The 18566-nt window shown below is 31.0% G+C and overlaps 2 protein-coding genes across 3 annotated transcripts; both read right to left on the bottom strand.

The window, feature by feature from the left end:
* Window positions 1-417: 417 nt before the first annotated feature.
* On the bottom strand, window positions 418-3583 carry LOC141706808 (small ribosomal subunit protein uS9c). Its single transcript, XM_074509647.1, has 3 exons — window positions 3193-3583; window positions 1263-1551; window positions 418-636 (listed from the first exon to the last, which is right to left on the bottom strand). Exons 1-2 carry the CDS (start codon window positions 3520-3522, stop codon window positions 1264-1266), a joined length of 618 nt encoding a protein of 205 aa, XP_074365748.1. The 5' UTR covers window positions 3523-3583; the 3' UTR covers window positions 418-636; window position 1263.
* A 3979-nt stretch (window positions 3584-7562) lies between these two features.
* LOC141706807 (F-box/FBD/LRR-repeat protein At1g13570-like) lies at window positions 7563-11985 on the bottom strand. 2 transcript variants are annotated; one of them, XM_074509646.1, is made up of 5 exons: window positions 11734-11985; window positions 10919-11021; window positions 8615-9476; window positions 8195-8350; window positions 7563-8065 (listed from the first exon to the last, which is right to left on the bottom strand). In XM_074509646.1, the coding sequence occupies exons 3-5, from the start codon at window positions 9419-9421 to the stop codon at window positions 7784-7786; spliced, it is 1245 nt and encodes a 414-aa protein (XP_074365747.1). In that variant the 5' UTR covers window positions 9422-9476; window positions 10919-11021; window positions 11734-11985; the 3' UTR covers window positions 7563-7783. The 2 variants fall into 2 exon arrangements, with proteins under 2 accessions (XP_074365747.1, XP_074365746.1); XM_074509645.1 differs by having other exon boundaries at window positions 8615-9460.
* Window positions 11986-18566: the final 6581 nt, after the last annotated feature.

Genomic DNA, 18566 nt, shown 5'->3' with positions numbered 1-18566 from the left:
CTGTAATTTTTTTCTAAGTATTTTCTTGCACTTTTCTTGTGCGGGTCAATTTTTCGGTAACGATGTTTCGTTTAGTAAAGTTTTGAATATTCAAAGACGCAACGCTTTGTACAGTTTTTTCTTTTTAAATTTACAAATTAAAGACTATTTAATTTGTTTATATTTTTTCAAATTGAATTTGTTAATAAAACAATTCAGAAACCATGACAAAAAAACCATTTCAGAATCATTATTATTTTTCTAAATTTATTCTCCATTTTGCCTGAAATGTTTTCAGAATCTTCCTCGATATGTTTTATAGGTAATTCAACATGTACTCCTCTAAAAGTTAACAAAAAAACATACAAATTATATCATTGATAGTTTATTAGTAACGATGCCTGCAAATTTTTTCTGTTGGGGGAACGATACTTGGAATTAGTGAAAAATGTCAGAAATTTCATTTTGAACTACTCGATTACATTTTAACTAATGAGTATAATGACAATAAATTTTTTTCAAAAATATCTAATGCCAGTACAAACACGATCTTGTTTCAGCTTACTCTTCCAGTATTACATACACTGATACACCTGTTGCTACCTGAATATGGCCTTTACAAGCAAAAGTTCTTCCGGTCCATGCACAAAAACAAACCTGAACATCAGCCAAGATAAGGATAGATTAGTAAACAAAAAATGTAAAAACACCAAGTCATAGCAGTATTAAAAAATTGCCAAAAAAAAATATTTCCAATATTCCAATATATTATCGATTTTCAAGTTTGTGTTTGGGACCTTGCTCTACTCCTAGACCTTATCTCTACAGAGTAGAGAGGCAAATAACGGAAGGAAATATAACTAAAAAACATGATTCAATTGAAAATCATGCAGGCTTTGCATTTAGTAATATGATACATAAAGTCCCAAACACAATTGGATGCTGCTTGATGCATAATCTTAATGTTACTTTCAATTGTTAATGTCTGCTCTTCGAGATTCATCTCACAATTACTTGGAAAATACTACAAAATTAACATGCAAAGCAGAGTACAAAATTCAAGTCGATTCTCTATGGGTACTATTCATAGCATTATAATTACAAACCAGAGTACAAAATTCTGAAGACTAAATTGACGTACTCATTTCTGAACTATAGGTCCGTCTGTTTATAAAATACTTAGCAAAAAAAAAGCTACTGGTATGCAACTAGTTACAGCAAATAATTTATAAGCAAAGAGAGACAGCTCAATAGGTGTAGACAATCAAGTTCAAAAGTCGAACCTCAACGCTTGGAGAATTGTGGGGCTTTTCTGGCTTTCTTGAGACCCACTTTCTTCCTTTCAACTACTCTTGAGTCCCTTGTGAGAAGTCCTTCCTTCCTCAGGGGTGTTCTGTGGTCCTCGCTTACTTTCAGTAAAGCACGTGCAATACCAAGAGAAATTGCTTGAGCCTGACCAGAGAGACCACCACCGTGCGCCTTAACAAATACATCATAACTACTCTCATATCCCAACGTCAGCAAAGGAACTTTAACATATTGAATCCACAGTGGATTTCCTTGAAGGTATTCCTGCATTGCATTAACAACATTAAAGATAAATGATACTGCAGATTCTAAATTACTTGACAATCAACGCTCACATTCTTAGCAAATCATTTTATAATAATCCTACAACAATGGTAGTCTATGGTACTTTCATATTATCGAATATCGAGTGCTCCCAATAGCTAAATGCCAAACTTCCAACATATTCCTTTCACCAGGAGTACCCATAACAAACACTTGATACATGGATACGGGTACAGACCTTTGACAGGCATCCATATTGGACACTTCCAGTAGAGGGTGATATAGGATAATATATATCTATCTATTAGCCTGAGATGATGACAGCACATTGGACAGCTCTTCTAGCACCAATGCAAAGAGAAACTTTGTCAGCTAGAAAATACCACTAATCCGATTATGACTTAATGTTGTAACATCTTACTTATGAGGTCACATATTGAAACTAGCTTCTTCAATAGTATTAACATACTACCATGTAAGGAGAACAAATCTACAATTAGCTAAACATTTATTGTTCTTAAAAATCACATGTATGTCGTAGAAGTGCTGCCTTGTAAATTGTAACCAGTTGATTGTAGACACATCTTTACATTTACACTTGTAGAACTGTATACAAGTTATATCCAAAATACTCAATTTCTTATAAATGTATTACAAAAAACTGATCATGTCCATGCATTATCAATGACTGATCTCCGCCATTTCTTTCTAAAGGTAAGAAACTAATTTATACTACTATAAATGCACAAACAGATGAGCACATAAATATCTGTTGCAAGTTTTTGCAAAATAAAACAGATATACACACTCCTGCATCTCTATAATGTTGGGTTACTCCAAATGCACACAAAAGACAATTATATTATGAGGTGAAAAATGATAATAGTTTCTCTAATGTACATAATATTGGAGGAATTGTTGTTATGATAGTAAGTCACATTGAGATAGTACAACCTATCCTCTAATTACCGTCTTATTGAAATAGTTTCGGTTTCACCAATCTGTTAAGAGAGTGTTTTCAACAATACAAATACTAGAAGACTCCTTTCAACAATAGAATGGTAAATGAATGATTAATTCAACGTCATTAATATATCATTACTGTCTGAGCCCGGGATTTAAACCATGGTTCCGCCACTGATCATCTAGGCTTATTTAAACTATAATTAGAACGCTCGGTAATAGAGGCTTATACATACTCTATAAACTATAATTAGAATACACTGGTAAAATTAAGCAAGAAAAACACCAATACAAACTCCAAATATCTGCAATGTTGTTTCACTTCAAACGCACAGAAATTTAAGCATATAAACACTCTGTTTGAGATTTTACACTACAACTTACACGCAATTCTAGTGTATTGGGAAGTGATGTACTTGTTCAAGCTCCTACTTCTCTATTGGCAATAAATTTCACACCACATAGTAACATTTACATAATCCACTCTTCCGCATATATTAACATTTCTACTATTCATACAAAATTTCAACGGCAAGCATACATTTCTTAACACTACTAATAACAAACTGATTCTCCACAATACTACATTAACACTTAATTCGAAACTGATCCTTTAGCATTTATCGCGGAAATTTAAACAAAATTGGAACACAATTAAAAATGCAAAATAAACAATACCTTCGCATCGCGATAATTGATGATAACTTTGCCAGTCCCTTCCTTGAGCACAACCCTAGCAATCGCCGATTTCCGGCGTCCTGTTCCCCACAGCGTCTGCGCGGCGAATCCACCAGGAAGCGTGGCCTTAACGAACTTCTTCAGATCCTCCGTCTCTCCGACGGCGACGGTTGCATTTGCGGCGACGACGAGCGGCGAGTATTTTTTGGTGAGAGTGAAGGAAGTAGGTTTGGGGAAAGAGAGGGAGAGAGAGTTAGGTTTGGGAGAGATTTGAGAAGTGAAGGAGAGAGACGAGAATGAGGAGGAGAGAGATGACATTGTAATCGCCATTTTAGTTGCAGAGCTTTTTTGTGATGTTTTGAAAGATGAGATGAGGGATGTGGATAATGTAGAGGGGCTGTTTGGCTGTCTGTTAAAAATGAGATTTTTATGTTAAAAAGTAAAAACTAAAGAAATCAAAATTTTAAATACAAAATTGAGTAATTAGGGAAGCTAGGCAAGTAATAATGTATTTTAATGCTAAAATTGAACATTTATAATTAAGTTATGCAATTACATATGTATATCTCGTGTATTCATATTAAAAACGGTAAAATTGTTTAACATGATTAAATCTTTTAAGCTTCATATAAAAGCTTAGCAAAACGAAAAAAATATGAAAACACATCTTGAAGTGATGTTTTTTTAAAGCGATCAGTAAACTCTGTTTCTTTTTTTAAAAAAATAAAATAAAAACGCAATTTCAGTTTACGTTTATATTTAAAAATGTGGTTCCAAACTGTATTTTTTATGAAAACGCAATTTCAAAAATTGTTTTGGTAAAAAACGCAGTCTCATCTTTAGTTTATGGATATAAAAACGGGTTTCAAACTTAGTTTTTCGTAAAAACACAATTTCTAACTGAGTTTTTCTCAGGCAGAAAAACAAAATCAAAACACAAATCCAAAATCGGTTAATATGAAAAACTAATTTTGAGCTTGCGTTTTGCCCCCCAAATAATAATTGAAGTTGCGTTTTCAATTTTAAAAATAAAAAAATGAAAACAGAACACGCAACTCCGTTTTTCATTAAAAAGAAAAACATAACACGAAACTCCGTTTTAATGTGACATTTAGGGCCATATTTTTCTAAAATAAATTGAAAGTCATTTTTGCTCAAATTATGACATGGCCCAGCCAACATCCAAATTGGTACAGTAAAATTGACGAAATTTATTAATATTTTATAATTTAACCGAAAAAGATATAACAGCTAAAAAGGACCAAGACTAGTAAAATGTGTTTAAACCAAGTCTCGTAAAATGTGTTTAAAAGTACTGAGGTTCTACACGACAGTCCTACTAAAATATGTATGTCCGCCAATTTTATTAATACTAGTCTTGTACCGGTGCAATGCACGGAATTGATTATAATTTCTTTATATAATTTGTTTGAATATTTATTTTTTATTTAAGGAAATTTTATGTTTTTCATGAAAAATGTTTTTTTTAAAAAATTGCATTTTTTATACTTATATATTTAATTATTATTATATTATTATTATATTTGACATTAATAACCTAAATATAATATACGTGTTATAATTTATTTTATTTCTTTCATTATTTAATTTTTTTCACATTATAAATTTTTAAATAGAATATTTTAATCATATCATATATTATGTTTACGTAATTATTTTTTTATTTATATGTTTTTTTAAACTTGTGGAGTTTGATAAAAAAAATTAAAAAGTTATTTAGAATTTGCATTTGCGGCGTTTGTAATAATATTTTATAATTTTTTGGTCTAGTAATGATTTTGAACCAACAATCCTTACACTTAATTGTCATCGTACTTTAATAATTTATATTTTTTCCTAATTTTTAGGGAAATTATGAATAATACCCTATTTGTTTGCTTTTCTGAGTGGTATATGATTCATCTATCTAAGAAAGAATGCCCAAAATACACCAATTTCCACCTTCAACTGCCCAAAATGTCCAGATGCGCGCGGACCGCCCAAAATACCCACGAAATACGCAATTTAGGGATTCGTAGTAAAAATTTGAAATGATGGGTACGCATCTATCACATGCTTATTTTATATCATTTAAGAATATATATTTATAGCTCAATTTCTTAATTACTTATTTATTGTGTTTGTTATACAATTTATTAACTATTATAATAATATAATAAAAAATATATATTATACTTTGAAATTAACAAATATTAAAATTTTAATATTTTTACTTAATATTATGTTATGCTACACATGACAATTCTTTATTTTTTTCTAAATAAACTATTTTTAAACTTATTTAGAACTTAGCTATTTCATTTTTGACTTTACGAAAATAATAATTTCAATATATCTAAATATATACTTTTATATGATTTTGTTAGATATGTTGATTTGTGATTAATATATTAATATAAATATCAAGAACATACGTGTTCTAAAATTTATAATATAAAAATTTCAAGTCAACCTTTAATATGATATATTTTTCATAACACGTCTTTCTTTTTATAAAGTAAAACTTAATTTCATATTAATACAAACACCGTGCAAAATATATTTCAACATGTCATGTAATATGTTTTATATATTAATTTTTTATATTTATTTTTAATTTCAATTACGTATGTATTTGTTCATTTGGTTGTAAAACTTTTTGATACTTGTGTAAGGTTTTTATCTAAAATAATTTCATATTATAAATTATTAGATTGAGTTTTATTTAACAAAATATATTTGTATTATATGAGTTTATTAGGAAAACTACTTTTAAAAAAATTGAATGGTTTTTCTCTATTTTGAACTTAGTTCCTGACGACCAAACCATAACCATACTTACCATTCTAAAGTGCCTTACACTAATTATATACTCCTTCCATCCTATTTTAGTTGTCGGATTTGTGCTGGTCAAATTGACTTGACCAAAGTTTATTAATATTTTATAACTGAACAAATTAAAAAAAAATTATCACCAGAAAGTAGATTTAATCTACTTTACTATATAATTTTCAGTTTTTTGAAACAATATAAGAGTAATGTTTAATCTTTATTCAAAAATTGGTCGATTTAACATTATAAAAGAAAATGTGACAACTAAAATGAGATGTACAAAGAATAAGATATAAGCCCCGTTTGGGGTTTCTTAAAAAATTTAATTTAGGACTTTAAAGTTGAAATGTGTCATTGATATGATGAGCGTAACTTATAAGTTATTTAATAATTTTATGTATAAATTACTTATAATTTGATAATGTGTTTGACAAGTGATAACTTATAAGTTAAAAGATAAAATTTTAAAAAATTAAAAAAATACATAATGATTTTAATACTTGAATATAAAAATAAAAATATTAATATTAAAATACCAACTCTTAAAAGCAAAAAAAATTAAAAAAATTATAACATTTACATAATATGAGTAACAATCTCATCACATTTTTAGTTTATAGTATTATTTTTTACCTCAGTTATATTCGCACATAATTAATTTATAATTAATTTATTTCATTAGAAAGTAAATCTAAACTACTTTAATATGTAATTTTTTTACTTTTAAAAAGAATAATTTATAATTTACGGTTAAATTTGAGTCAGTTGGACAGTAACAATCAAACAAAACACATAAAGTGGAACAAACGAAATATTATAATTAAAATATGAATAATATAATTAATATTAAATAATAATATTTTAACTAAATATAAATAAATAGTAGGAATTGAGTTTAATAAGAATAAAAATATATGGCAAATAGCAGTACCTGCGGCGTGTACAAGAAACGTGAGAACGTGAGTCTGAAAGTTAGGCTCCCTCACTTTCATATTTCATCATATAAGCACTTGAAAATGATTAATTTGGCAATCACCCAAACACCCAATAATAAATAAAACGGGTTTTCTAATGTATGTCCAAGAACACACAATAAGCACTAACTCTCATGAATTTGGTGTATTTTGATTGGTCCTCTAATCATAAATATTGATGGACCCCCTGTATTTATAACAACTTCACCAATAAAAATACATCAAACTCATAAAATTTAGTACTTATTGTGTGCCCGATCTTGAATGCCATATAAGTTAACAGATTGGTATCCCGAGAAATTAAGGCCTTCTCCTCGCGTTACAGCTACTGTGTTGACTGTAACTACACTATCCCAAACAGCCACATAATCATTTGCCGTTTATAATGCGAAATGTTTACTGAGGAGCATTTTTTACGAAATTCAATGGAGGAGCGTTTCTTTTATCGATTTATAATTGATAGGCTTCACTGTAAATAAAATTTAATTTGTGTCATCAGGCATTTCAATTTATTTGTGTTGTCTGGTATCTAGAATTCCTTTAAAATTCTAATTACTGAATGAATTAGCAAATGTTTATCCTTCATTCCGTACGGACACAAAAATACTCTCGAGACTTCACTACTGGATTTGGTTACAATACAAACTTCACAAGGTTCCAGGACAAGTGACAAAAGAGCAGTTGCTATGTCTTTATAGCTCCCAAAACATAAAAGAGGAACATAATATACTAAAGATTTAATGTATTTTTACTCTCACTACAAATAAACAACTTACTGAATGCTTTTATGGGTCAAGATAAATGATTTCAGCAAGTACTGAAGCTCTTCTGAAACGCAGCAATTCTTTTAGCAGCTCGCATCCACCATTCGCTGAAACAGGTTTGATGGTCATCTTCTCCAGCACAGGTGAATTTGTGAGCAGAAAATTGACAAAATTCAGCTCCTGCCTAGCACAAGAAATTCCAACTATTTTCACAAGTTGCAGTTGGTTAAATGGGCAGTTACGAAGGTACTCTTCCGAAAGGCGTGCATCTATTCCCTCTGCGGCCTGTTCATCTGGCCGTGCCTGCATCAAGTAAATTGAAGTATATACTCAACCCCCACTAAACCTTCCAGAGACAACTGTTAGCTAAACCTAAACTGAATATAAACTTGATAATCATAAATTTACGGATACACATGAGAAGGAACTCACTAAAATCTCAAGTTCTTGCAAGTTAGGTGAACTTTGAAGTATACAAAGAGCCGCCAGACTCTCTGCTCGGTCACAGAAATTGATGCGTAATGATAGGTAATTAAGTTCAATACACGGCGTTGGCAGTCTTTCTGGAACTTTACCAGCAGCCAAATACTGCAGCCAGAGAATAAAAAGAATTACATGTTTTACTTTAGCAATAGAGATAAAGAGAGTTGTATGGTACTTAAAGTATATAATGTGCAGAACCTAGAGAATCCAAATATAAAGTCTTCACCAAGAAACCACTTAATCATAATGTATAGTAGAATCTTTGTGTTCAATCTTGTTTAAACAGAAATTACTCTTGTATGCAACCATACAACATCATTCAAAATAAAATGTCCAAAATCTATCCTAATAAAAATTTGAATTTATTACCTTCAAAAAGAAACTCTGCACCTCAAGCCTTTGGATACGCGGCAGTGGAGCAAAAAACTTGATCATATTTCCAGGAGTGCCAAGAGGCAGATTTTGGTCATACCCAGCAGTTGCATACAAGCCAATTGAAACAATAGCCAGATTATTAGTAGTATTAAAATAGACGTCTTCAAAAACACCTCCAATATCGAAGAACAGGAGATACGGGGCATGAATGTTAAGTTTTGAAAAACCATCAAAATTCATCAAAGTAAGCCGCTCAAGTAGAGTACAACTAGATATCATCTTATCAAATACATCTTGGTCCATAGTAATATGTTGAAGATCAAGGCTCTTCAAGTTCTTAAACCCAGAAAATGTTGATGGAGGCTTTAGCAGACAATTAAAAATTTCAAGATGAATTAACTTTTGGCAGAAGTATAAAGAAGCTGGTAGCTTGTACCGATGACCCTTCCATATTTCTAGGATAAATTCCTTCATGGATCCTCTTGATAGAAAAAGAATCCATCTATCGATGTCATATACGCCTTGAAGATCTCGGTGAGACAGCTTGAACTTTTGTATGGGACCGGAATGAAGTAATAGCACATGATCAACGATGTTAATAAGCTTATTTCTAATGAGTTGTTGATCTTGAGAAGAGATCAAGAGAGACTGATTATCGAATACAAGATTGGGAAGACTAAACCACTTGTATCTCCATTTCTTTGACAGTATACTTGTCCTCACGGCATCCCTCAGTGATAAACAAGACAAAATTTTGTCTGTAATGTGCTCTGGTAAATTGCTAATATAGTCTATATCCATTTCGATTTTACAGGGGACCTTCGGCGGATCTCTTCGCTTCTGAAAAAATTATAAACTGAGAATTATTCTCAGCAACCAGAGGATGCATGTACATGATTTGCAGATTATACAATATTCGGGAGCAGTGAAGTTTAAAGAGACTCGTATTTACTTATGCAATATCACAATATGCCCCCATTAATGCCCCATTAAGATATTTCGATGAACAAGATATAGTTTTGAATGTTGCAACAGTTATAGTTACCTGAGTTGGAGTGCTTATGAAAAAAATTGAGTCTAATAAGAGAGTTTCTATAACATAGTGTTGCTAGCAACCTAATTAAACATGTATACATGTGTTTCTGAGTTGAGTTTAGACAAAACCTTCCTAAAAGAAAGTTGATCTGAAAACTTAAAATTTTAAACTTTCTTTTTAGAGTTTTTATATTCAATGATAAAGCTCCCCTAAGCATACATGTTCAACTTCAACCTTATTTTGTTTGAAGAACTTGGTTTGGCATCAATATGCTCTTCAGATACCACTACCAATATATATAGACTACATTGATTATCCGTACATGTACAAGCTTTCAAACACGAATCGAGGGCAGCATATTTCAAGAGATTGGAAGTTGAAATGATTTTTTTAGTAGCATAACTGCATGAGAATTCAGAGTCGAGTTCTAGAGTTAGGCTCCAGGTGGTTGCTACTTCATGTAAGAGGTTTAAAGCTAACACTATAGGAACATGTATATAATACTAATAGAACTGCTGAAGATAGTGGTACTGATTAATAATGAACTGCGCAATTCATGTTTCGCTTATGATTTTAACTCAAATGTATAGGCTTTATTCTTATATGTAGAAGACAATAAGCTTTAAAGAGAAGGCATCAACAATAGAAATCTTATATATAATGAAACTTTGGTGTCTTAATATAAATCTACCATGCCGCAAAAAAAAGTGAGGTATGTCTTATAAGGTGAGCTTCTATTGTGTCCCTAGTAATAGATGTTACATAACTTGCTAAGAGTGCTTTAATAATATACTGTTGTAAGTACAGTACTGAATCATTCCCGGCTTGGTGCGGGCATTGCGGCACAACCCTGCCTCGTTAATAACAGCCTTTAAGTGTCATGTACACCCAACATATCAATGTTATAACTTATATTGTTGACTAAAATGGTTTAATTTGGAGCGTTTTACATTAAAACTGTTCTCTGGCACTCGGACTCTTCAATAACACGCATGATATGGGTTTTAGCATTGGCTTAAGTCATATTACTACTCTAGCAGCCCAATGTAAATGAAATGCAAATCCTCAGGTCAACTTATTTGTTTAGGAGTAAAACCTTTAATCCTTTATAGAACTTGCTTTATATCATCATGTCGGTTTCATATTATTAGTTTTCATAAACAAAATATAATTAAGATTTAAGTACAATGGATTTATATGTAATAGAAACCAATTTCACACATTCACATTATCACCTCCTCTTCTGAAAAATAAAATCTTACCATAATATTTAATCAGATCAATGATGATACTAGGACGGCCACTTGATAGTTGCAAGCCGATTAAAAACCATACGATGCTTATAACAAGTTCTACTAGGCAAATCTGATTCAGGGAAAATGAAGAAACATTACTCGCAGAACATGATATGTCAAGCATCATATAATCAATGGAACATAAAAAACTTGACTAGTATAAAACAAAGTCATTAAAAACATAGCATTCTTCGTAAGTCTAAACATTGATAGTCCTGATTACCATCATTACCACGTGAACAGAACAGACAAATATCCACACTAACGGAACCTTTTAACAGTTACATTCCTAATAAAATATTTACACTATTGCAATAATTTGACACTCTAAACAGGTTCCATAGTTTGATTTTAAACTAAAGCAAACAAAATTCAACCTCGTAAAACCGTGATCATCCAACACTAAATAGATTCCGTAAATTTAATTCAAAACTAACGTAAACAAACAGTTAACCTCATAACTAACAATCACTTGCTCTAAACTAAAACCGCAATCATCCAACTAATAAAAAGATATAACAACACTACCAATGCTTCACCGTGTAAATTAAACAACACCGAATCGTAAAATCAACAAATTCACCAATAATTAAACAACATAACAATTAAAACACACCTACTGAAGCATTAAACAGGTAAATGACGCAATTTAACCGAACCAGATCAATAATGTAATAATTTTCCTAAATAATAAGCAATTGAGACGATCAATTATTCAATTAGAGAAATTCGAATTGAAGAAACAATTGAAATAAATGAAGTGTGTAGAAGCGAATACGTACAGTAAAAGGGGGAGAGTGAATTTTGATTTTTTGATTTAGATTTTGATTGTAAAACCCTAAAAAGATGAGGATTGAGAGAGAGGGATTGAAGGTGTTTTAGATGGCCGGCTTATTTATATCCACACTGTTTGTCCGGATGAACTGGGGATGAGACTGTACCCGACCCGGTTTGTCAATGCTAAGGATGGATATTCTGAACCGAAACAGGGTTTATCCGTGTTGCACGGTTTTAACAAACAATATTAAACTCATTAGAGCATCTTCAAGGCTAAGCACATGTTAATATTAATGTTTACGTATCAACCCTAATTTTAAAAGGTTAAATGAGTGGCCATCATCTATATCAAGCCACGTCATTTCCCTCCAAATTAATTCTCCAGCTTATTTTTTAGCTATTGTACACCTTTTTCTTTCATCAAATATATATATAATTAAGGTTAAGATTTTTAGAATTGAATGGAGTTTTACAAAAATGGAGGGAACCTTTGTAACTTCAAGTAATATTAACTTTAAGTAATATTAATTTATAAAAATTTGAATATATATAATTGCTAATTTAATTTTATATTTTAACGTTAAGTAATATTAATGTAAAAAATTATTATGAAAAAGTTATAAAAGAAACACACTGTTAACCAAATTTATTAATTACTTATATAATAATTTTACTGTACATTTTTATATAAAAAACTATTAACAAATTACTTCGAAAAAAAATTAGTTAAATGTTTTATAATATATAAAAGTAATGTTTTTTAATTAATTTTTATCATGATTTAAAATATTTTAACAACATCATTAAATATGATATATATATATTATTTCCACTTATATCAAGTAAAAAATAATTATTTTTATTAATAATTTATTACCAACCCTTTTTGATAAAAGATTACTTTATAATTGTTGAAATTTGAAAATAACAATAAAAACTGCTTTTAAATATAACTAATCATTATAGCTAATATCACTGTAACACAATTCTTATAGTTAACGGATATAACTACTCCCCTTGGAGATGCTCTTATAACACCCAATTTAACTAAATAATTTATTAAATTTGACTACTTGAACTTTAAATTTGGATATCCTCAACACTAGGGCTGTCAAAAAAATTCGAAAAATACGATATTCGTCCGAAAAATCCGCATTCGTATCCGAAATAAAGCGGATATTATCTGTATCCGAAACAAAGCGGATATTATCCGTATTCGAATCTGACGATTGCGGATACGGATACGGATATATGCATATTCGTATCCGATAAATATATTTTATATTTAAATATTTAAATAATTTAAAAATATATTATATTAAATTTATAGTATATTTATGTGTATATAAATACATACATATATATATACACGGATATATTATGTTTGTAAAATTTTATAGACATGGAGAAAAAAATTATTTGAGTTCAACAATTTAAAGATAACGATTATATTGAAAAGATAAATAAAAAAATTAAAATATGATTAAATCACTTTATCTCTTATTTTAATTTTTAAAAATGAATTTTTAATTTTTACTATATTTTTTCTAATTTTTTCATTTTTTAAAAAATTTTAATTAGAAAATAAAAAATCTGATTTAAAATCGAATTCAGATCCGGATATTATCCGTATCCGGATAGTATCCGTCGGATCCGGATCCGGATATAATTCTTTAAATATTTTCGGATTCAGATACGGATACGGAAATGGATTTTCGGATTCGGATCCGGATACAGATATAGGCAGATCCGTATCCGAATTATCCGTTTGACAGCCCTACTCAACACCTTCGAAATTACTTTGATGTGCATGAACATCAAGAATCCTAATTTTCTGATTCTAACGCTATTAGAATCTTTTTGACCAAAGGACTTTGATCAAAAATTTCAAAAGTTAAGTGACCCGAAACACGAAATCTTTAGTTTAAGGACCTAAATAATAAAACGTCAATAGTTCAAGAACCTAAAATTTAATTTTCCTTTAAGATATATAATTTGTGTGCATTAAATTTTATATAGTTCTTTACATAATCACCATATAAGATATTGTTTTTTAATATAAAAAATATTATGTATTCCACGTTCATATTTCAAAAGTTTACATTGAACAATTTATTAATTTTATCGTTAAAAAACTTGGAAGATGTAATTAAATATAAATAATTGCACATGTAAACTTTCAGTTCCATAAAACTTATTTTATTCGACGTACACATAATTTTTACGGAGCGATACTGTAAATATTCCACCATTGATATGATTTGCAAGAAATGAGCATATCTTATTGAAATGTCTGATATTAGTTTGCTGCACTACCACTTAGAGATGCACAAAAAGCCCACCGGGCTGGGCTTTATCCGGACTTTAAAAAGCCCGGTTTTTTTCAAAACGGATCGGGCCGGGCTTTTTTAAAAATCGGGTCAGGCCGGGTCGGGCTTCCTAAGAAATATAAGGTCCGTTTTAGGCCCGCGGGCCGGGCCGGATCGGGCCGAACCGGGCTTTATCCGGGCTCTTTATTTATATATTAAAAAAACATTTTAATATTTTATAACTCGAATTATGAGTAGTTTAAATACCAGAGAAAATAATATCTTGATATATTAGATATAGTAGTTTAGACACCGAAATAAATAATTATTTTTAATATAATATATAAATAATCATATATACTTTAATTGTTTCTAATATTATGATATATTATTTTAAAAATCATAAAAAGTATTGTATATTTTCAAATTCTATATAAAAAATCAGTTTTTTAATCGGGCTTTTCAAAAAGCCCGGGTTTTATCCGGGCCGAACTGGGCTTTTTTCAATCCGGGCTTTTTTAAATCCGGGCTTTTCGGGCTTCGGGTCGGGCCGGATTTTCGAGAAAAAAGGAGGCCCATTTAAGGCCCGCGGGCCGGGCCGAACCGGCCCGGGCTTTTTTCCGGATCGGGCTTTTCGGGCTTTTTTCCGGATCGGATCGGATTTCGGGCTTCGGATTTTTTGAACATCTCTACTACCACTACACCATATATGGCCTATAACAACATTTTTTTTATGTTACAAGCAAAAATGTTGCCTTAAATCACTAAAATTTGATCTGAGATAACATTTTTTTTGTGTTACAGTAGAGGATACTAGGTGTTACCATATATATGATGAAATTGCTATTGCAACACAAAAAATAGTGTTAGCATTGATATTATAATAAGTTTTACCATATAACTAAATATTTAGGCGGGATTGTAGTAGCGGGCCGATTGAAACCAAATTTTCACCAAATTTTGGGCGGCCCAAGTGATAAAATTCGACCCGCTCTTTTTAGTAAAGTAAAGTAAAATACACACTCTCTTGAAATTGCTAAACACTGTCGATATACACACTCAAATACTCTCAAGCACTCAATCATCTTCAAGGCCTCTCGATGGAGATTAGGGTTCAAAATTTGGGTTCTCGGTCGAGTCAGAGCTTGGAGATTAGGGTTTATTAATTAGGGTTCTTAGTCGGGTCAGAGCTTGGAGCTTGAAAATTAGGGTTCGAGTTTGTAGAAATTGGGGCTTTCTTCTTGGAGTAATTTGGGTATGCTATTAGTTTCTTCTTATGTTTTTTATTTTTTAGAATGGTGTCCGGGGACTAATGCTTGATATGTATGACTTTAAAAATGACATCTGGTTGTGTCACTCATTTGCTGGAAGATGTTTAAATGTCACCGCTTTTGTAAGTCTCATATTTTAGTATTTAATTGCTTTTGTATGTTGCTTGTTGACTATTTGAGGGTATCTTTTTTATGCTTTAATTTGGGGTGATTGTTCTTTACAAAGAACTGAGTTGTATCATTTCAAGTACAGTTCTGTTGTTATTAGTTTAGACTTGGCATCAGAAAACTGCAAATAACATAGTTTACAATATACGTTATTAGTTTAGGTTCAATTGGCGGTGGTACAACATAGATGAAATTCATTTTAGTCATAAACAGATTATTAGTAGGACTTTCATTATAAACTCAGTTTTCAGAGGATTGAAACATTAAACTTTCATGTTGTGTATCTAAGGCCTTATAAAGACATCATAAAAGATATTTCAATAGGGACAACGAAGAAATTAAGTGTTAAACTATGTTCTTACACTTGTTATTTTCTTTTTTATTAGGCTCCTGCATCTGTTGATGCTAGCTAGGCTCTCTTTATCTTCTATATGAGATAACATCAAAATAACCCGACTTGCGTAGATTACTTAGGTTCCTAAGCAGTCTGCTCAGCTTCAAATAGCTGCACATACCACAAATACCAAGTGCAAGAATCAACTTCATAGGCCTAATGCTTAAGGGTATCCATGATCTTAAACACAATTATACATAAGCATGCAAGATGCATAAATGCTAACAAATACAATATAGCAAACTGAAGAGGCAACAAAGAAAACCCGCAGACCCCTCAATCCTTCTATCAACATCCAACATATGATCAATTCTAAATATAATTTTTCATATCTAATAGATAAAAAAAATTGAGCTCGCAAGTGTTAGATATATAAAGTTCTTTAAGCAACACACATGGCAGCATTCAACAGTCAACAAACGACCTTAAATAAAGAAGGGGATAGGTAATTTAGTTAAATTTTGGCTATTAGAATTATCACTACTTTCGACAATTTCTTTCAAACTAGTCCACGTTTTTCTCTTTCGCTTATTAGATGTTGTGATAGTTTCTCCAGCCTCCGTAGAACTGATTTGAGATTCAGTTGCTTTCTTATATTTTGATCTATTCCTCTTTTTGCTCCTAGCCTCCAACAAAGTCATGTATGTTTTTGCTAGCGGCGTGACAGGATTGTTCAAGTCATCTTTGGGTACATTTGGTATAGCAACCTCAGGAACTTCCGTAATATCCCTTCCTTAAGCAGCCTCAGGTTTCTTGTCACCCATGGAAGTCTCCACTCTGTCCCCGGGATTTTATATTGTACTGATAGCTTCTAACTTTCCATCCTCTTCTTTTTTTACAGTAACCTGCAATTAACACGCTTAGAGAGATTCAAGTGTTTCTAGAGGCAAACCCATCAGAGATAGTCATTATATTCATAGAGGATTATATTACTTCTCCACAAGGATTGACAAAGGCCTTTTGTCATGGATGTCAAAAGCGTTGATTCTGACGGACCATATCATCCATTGTAGATTGGCCTACAAAGGTATTTTTGATCTTGTTTTTTTTGTTTTCATTTTTATTTAAATTACAGGAGGACTTTGAGAATTTCTGGTCTGAATGTCCTTGGGAAGATGATCTTAAGTAAGCTAAGGATGTTTGGAATCAGGTTTTTTTTCTATTATTAGCTAATTGTGAATAAAATGAACACTTTGATTAGGGTATGGGGCAACACTTATTTTTTCCCAAATAATTCTGATTGAAATTTTTATATTGTAGCACTATATTGTACAAATGGGAAGTTATAGATTCGACTGCATATGGAAACGATTTTAATTTCTTTTTAAGTAGTCCATGTTTATTGTTTTATCATTTGTGCAAGGCAGGGGAGCGAACATTTTTACTAATTGTGAATTAATATTCTTTTCAGGTTGACGTGCCCTTGGAAGTAGTGCATTTGACTGATGAGTATCGGAGTAATATGGTAAGAATCGCATGGTTATATATTATGTTAAAAGGTTCTGTTGCCTAGTCATTTCTTTGACTGTAAAGACTCTACTCTGTATCATGGCACGAGCTTTGCTTCATGCCAACATCTTTCTCTTGATAAATTGTTTATTCTTATTATCAGGGCTAAAGCGGGTAGGCGCTAAGTAGTTGTTTGGCTCAATAGTGAATATAATTTAGAAGTTAAATTTGTAATAGGAACATATATATTTTAAAGGGTCAGTTCTAGTTTTGAATTATAATCTGCACAAGCTTTATGTCAAGTGCAACTGTTTTGTTCGGACTGATGATAATGGTTAGCCAGCTACAGGTAAGTATATGAGCTGTGTACAAGGTAGGGGAGTCGGCAGGTTGGACCATTGTTGGTAGTGTTGATTTCAGAAAATGGTCTGCTGCTAAGACCTTCCATGTTGGTTATATTATTTGTATGTCTTCTTTCTGACCTCCACATTCATGGTTTTATTGCTCTACCAGTGTTTACATGCATTTTGGTTTTAAATGGTGTATAAACTTTGGTGCTTTTGTTGTGTGTTTTTGTTGGAGTCTTGATTTATACAGAGCAATTATGCTGATCTCTCTAAATAATTAAAAAACATTTGTTGATTTAGATTTTACACTTAATCTTCATCACTTATAAATACAAGAAGTGTTAGAAAATTGGATCTTAGATCATAATTTTATTATGTTCTTGATGATAATTCTAAAATCTATTGATTGGAAGTTGTTCCATGATATGTGAACTTAAACTTTTATATATGGATCTAATTATTTTCTTAGTGAAATCCATAGAGAAATAGAGTTGAAACTAGTAGCTTGTAAAAACTTGAAATTGAGAATGTGTCATTTGTCCCACATTGAAAATAAATAAAGTGAGGATTTTATTTATTTGTGATTTAATTTTTTAATTAGAATTAATTTATCAGTCGGGCTGGGTTATTGTTTCCGTTGGGCTTGGTCACTTTGTAAGTGGGTTGAGTCATATTCAATGAATCTGAACATGTAACTGATAATATATATTCATAATTGAAAACATTAAAACTGATTTAATGTGTGGATTAAATACAAAAGCTGTTACATTTTATTTAAATTCAAAATCAGGAGTTTTGATTTATGTATTAAATGAACAGTTTTGATTTCTGATATTAAAGTCTATTAAAGTCAGGGTGGTCAGTTACACTTAGCCTCTACTATAAATAGAGGCCTAAGTT

Source organism: Apium graveolens, chromosome 2 (assembly GCF_009905375.1).
Source record: "Apium graveolens cultivar Ventura chromosome 2, ASM990537v1, whole genome shotgun sequence".
Lineage (NCBI taxonomy): Eukaryota > Viridiplantae > Streptophyta > Magnoliopsida > Apiales > Apiaceae > Apium > Apium graveolens.
Note: the sequence above shows the minus strand (reverse complement) of the source record. Positions and strands in the feature narration are given on the sequence as shown.

Coding starts and splice junctions, on each gene's coding strand:
- LOC141706808 (XM_074509647.1), bottom strand. CDS start 3,522: ATGGCGATTACAATGTCATCTCTCTCCTCCTCATTCTCGTCTCTCTCC. Junction 1,552..3,192: donor TCAATTATCGCGATGCGAAG/GTATTGTTTATT, acceptor AATGCAATGCAG/GAATACCTTCAAGGAAATCC.
- LOC141706807 (XM_074509645.1), bottom strand. Junction 8,351..8,614: donor TGCAGAGTTTCTTTTTGAAG/GTAATAAATTCA, acceptor CTCTGGCTGCAG/TATTTGGCTGCTGGTAAAGT. Junction 8,066..8,194: donor TGCAAGAACTTGAGATTTTA/GTGAGTTCCTTC, acceptor TACTTGATGCAG/GCACGGCCAGATGAACAGGC.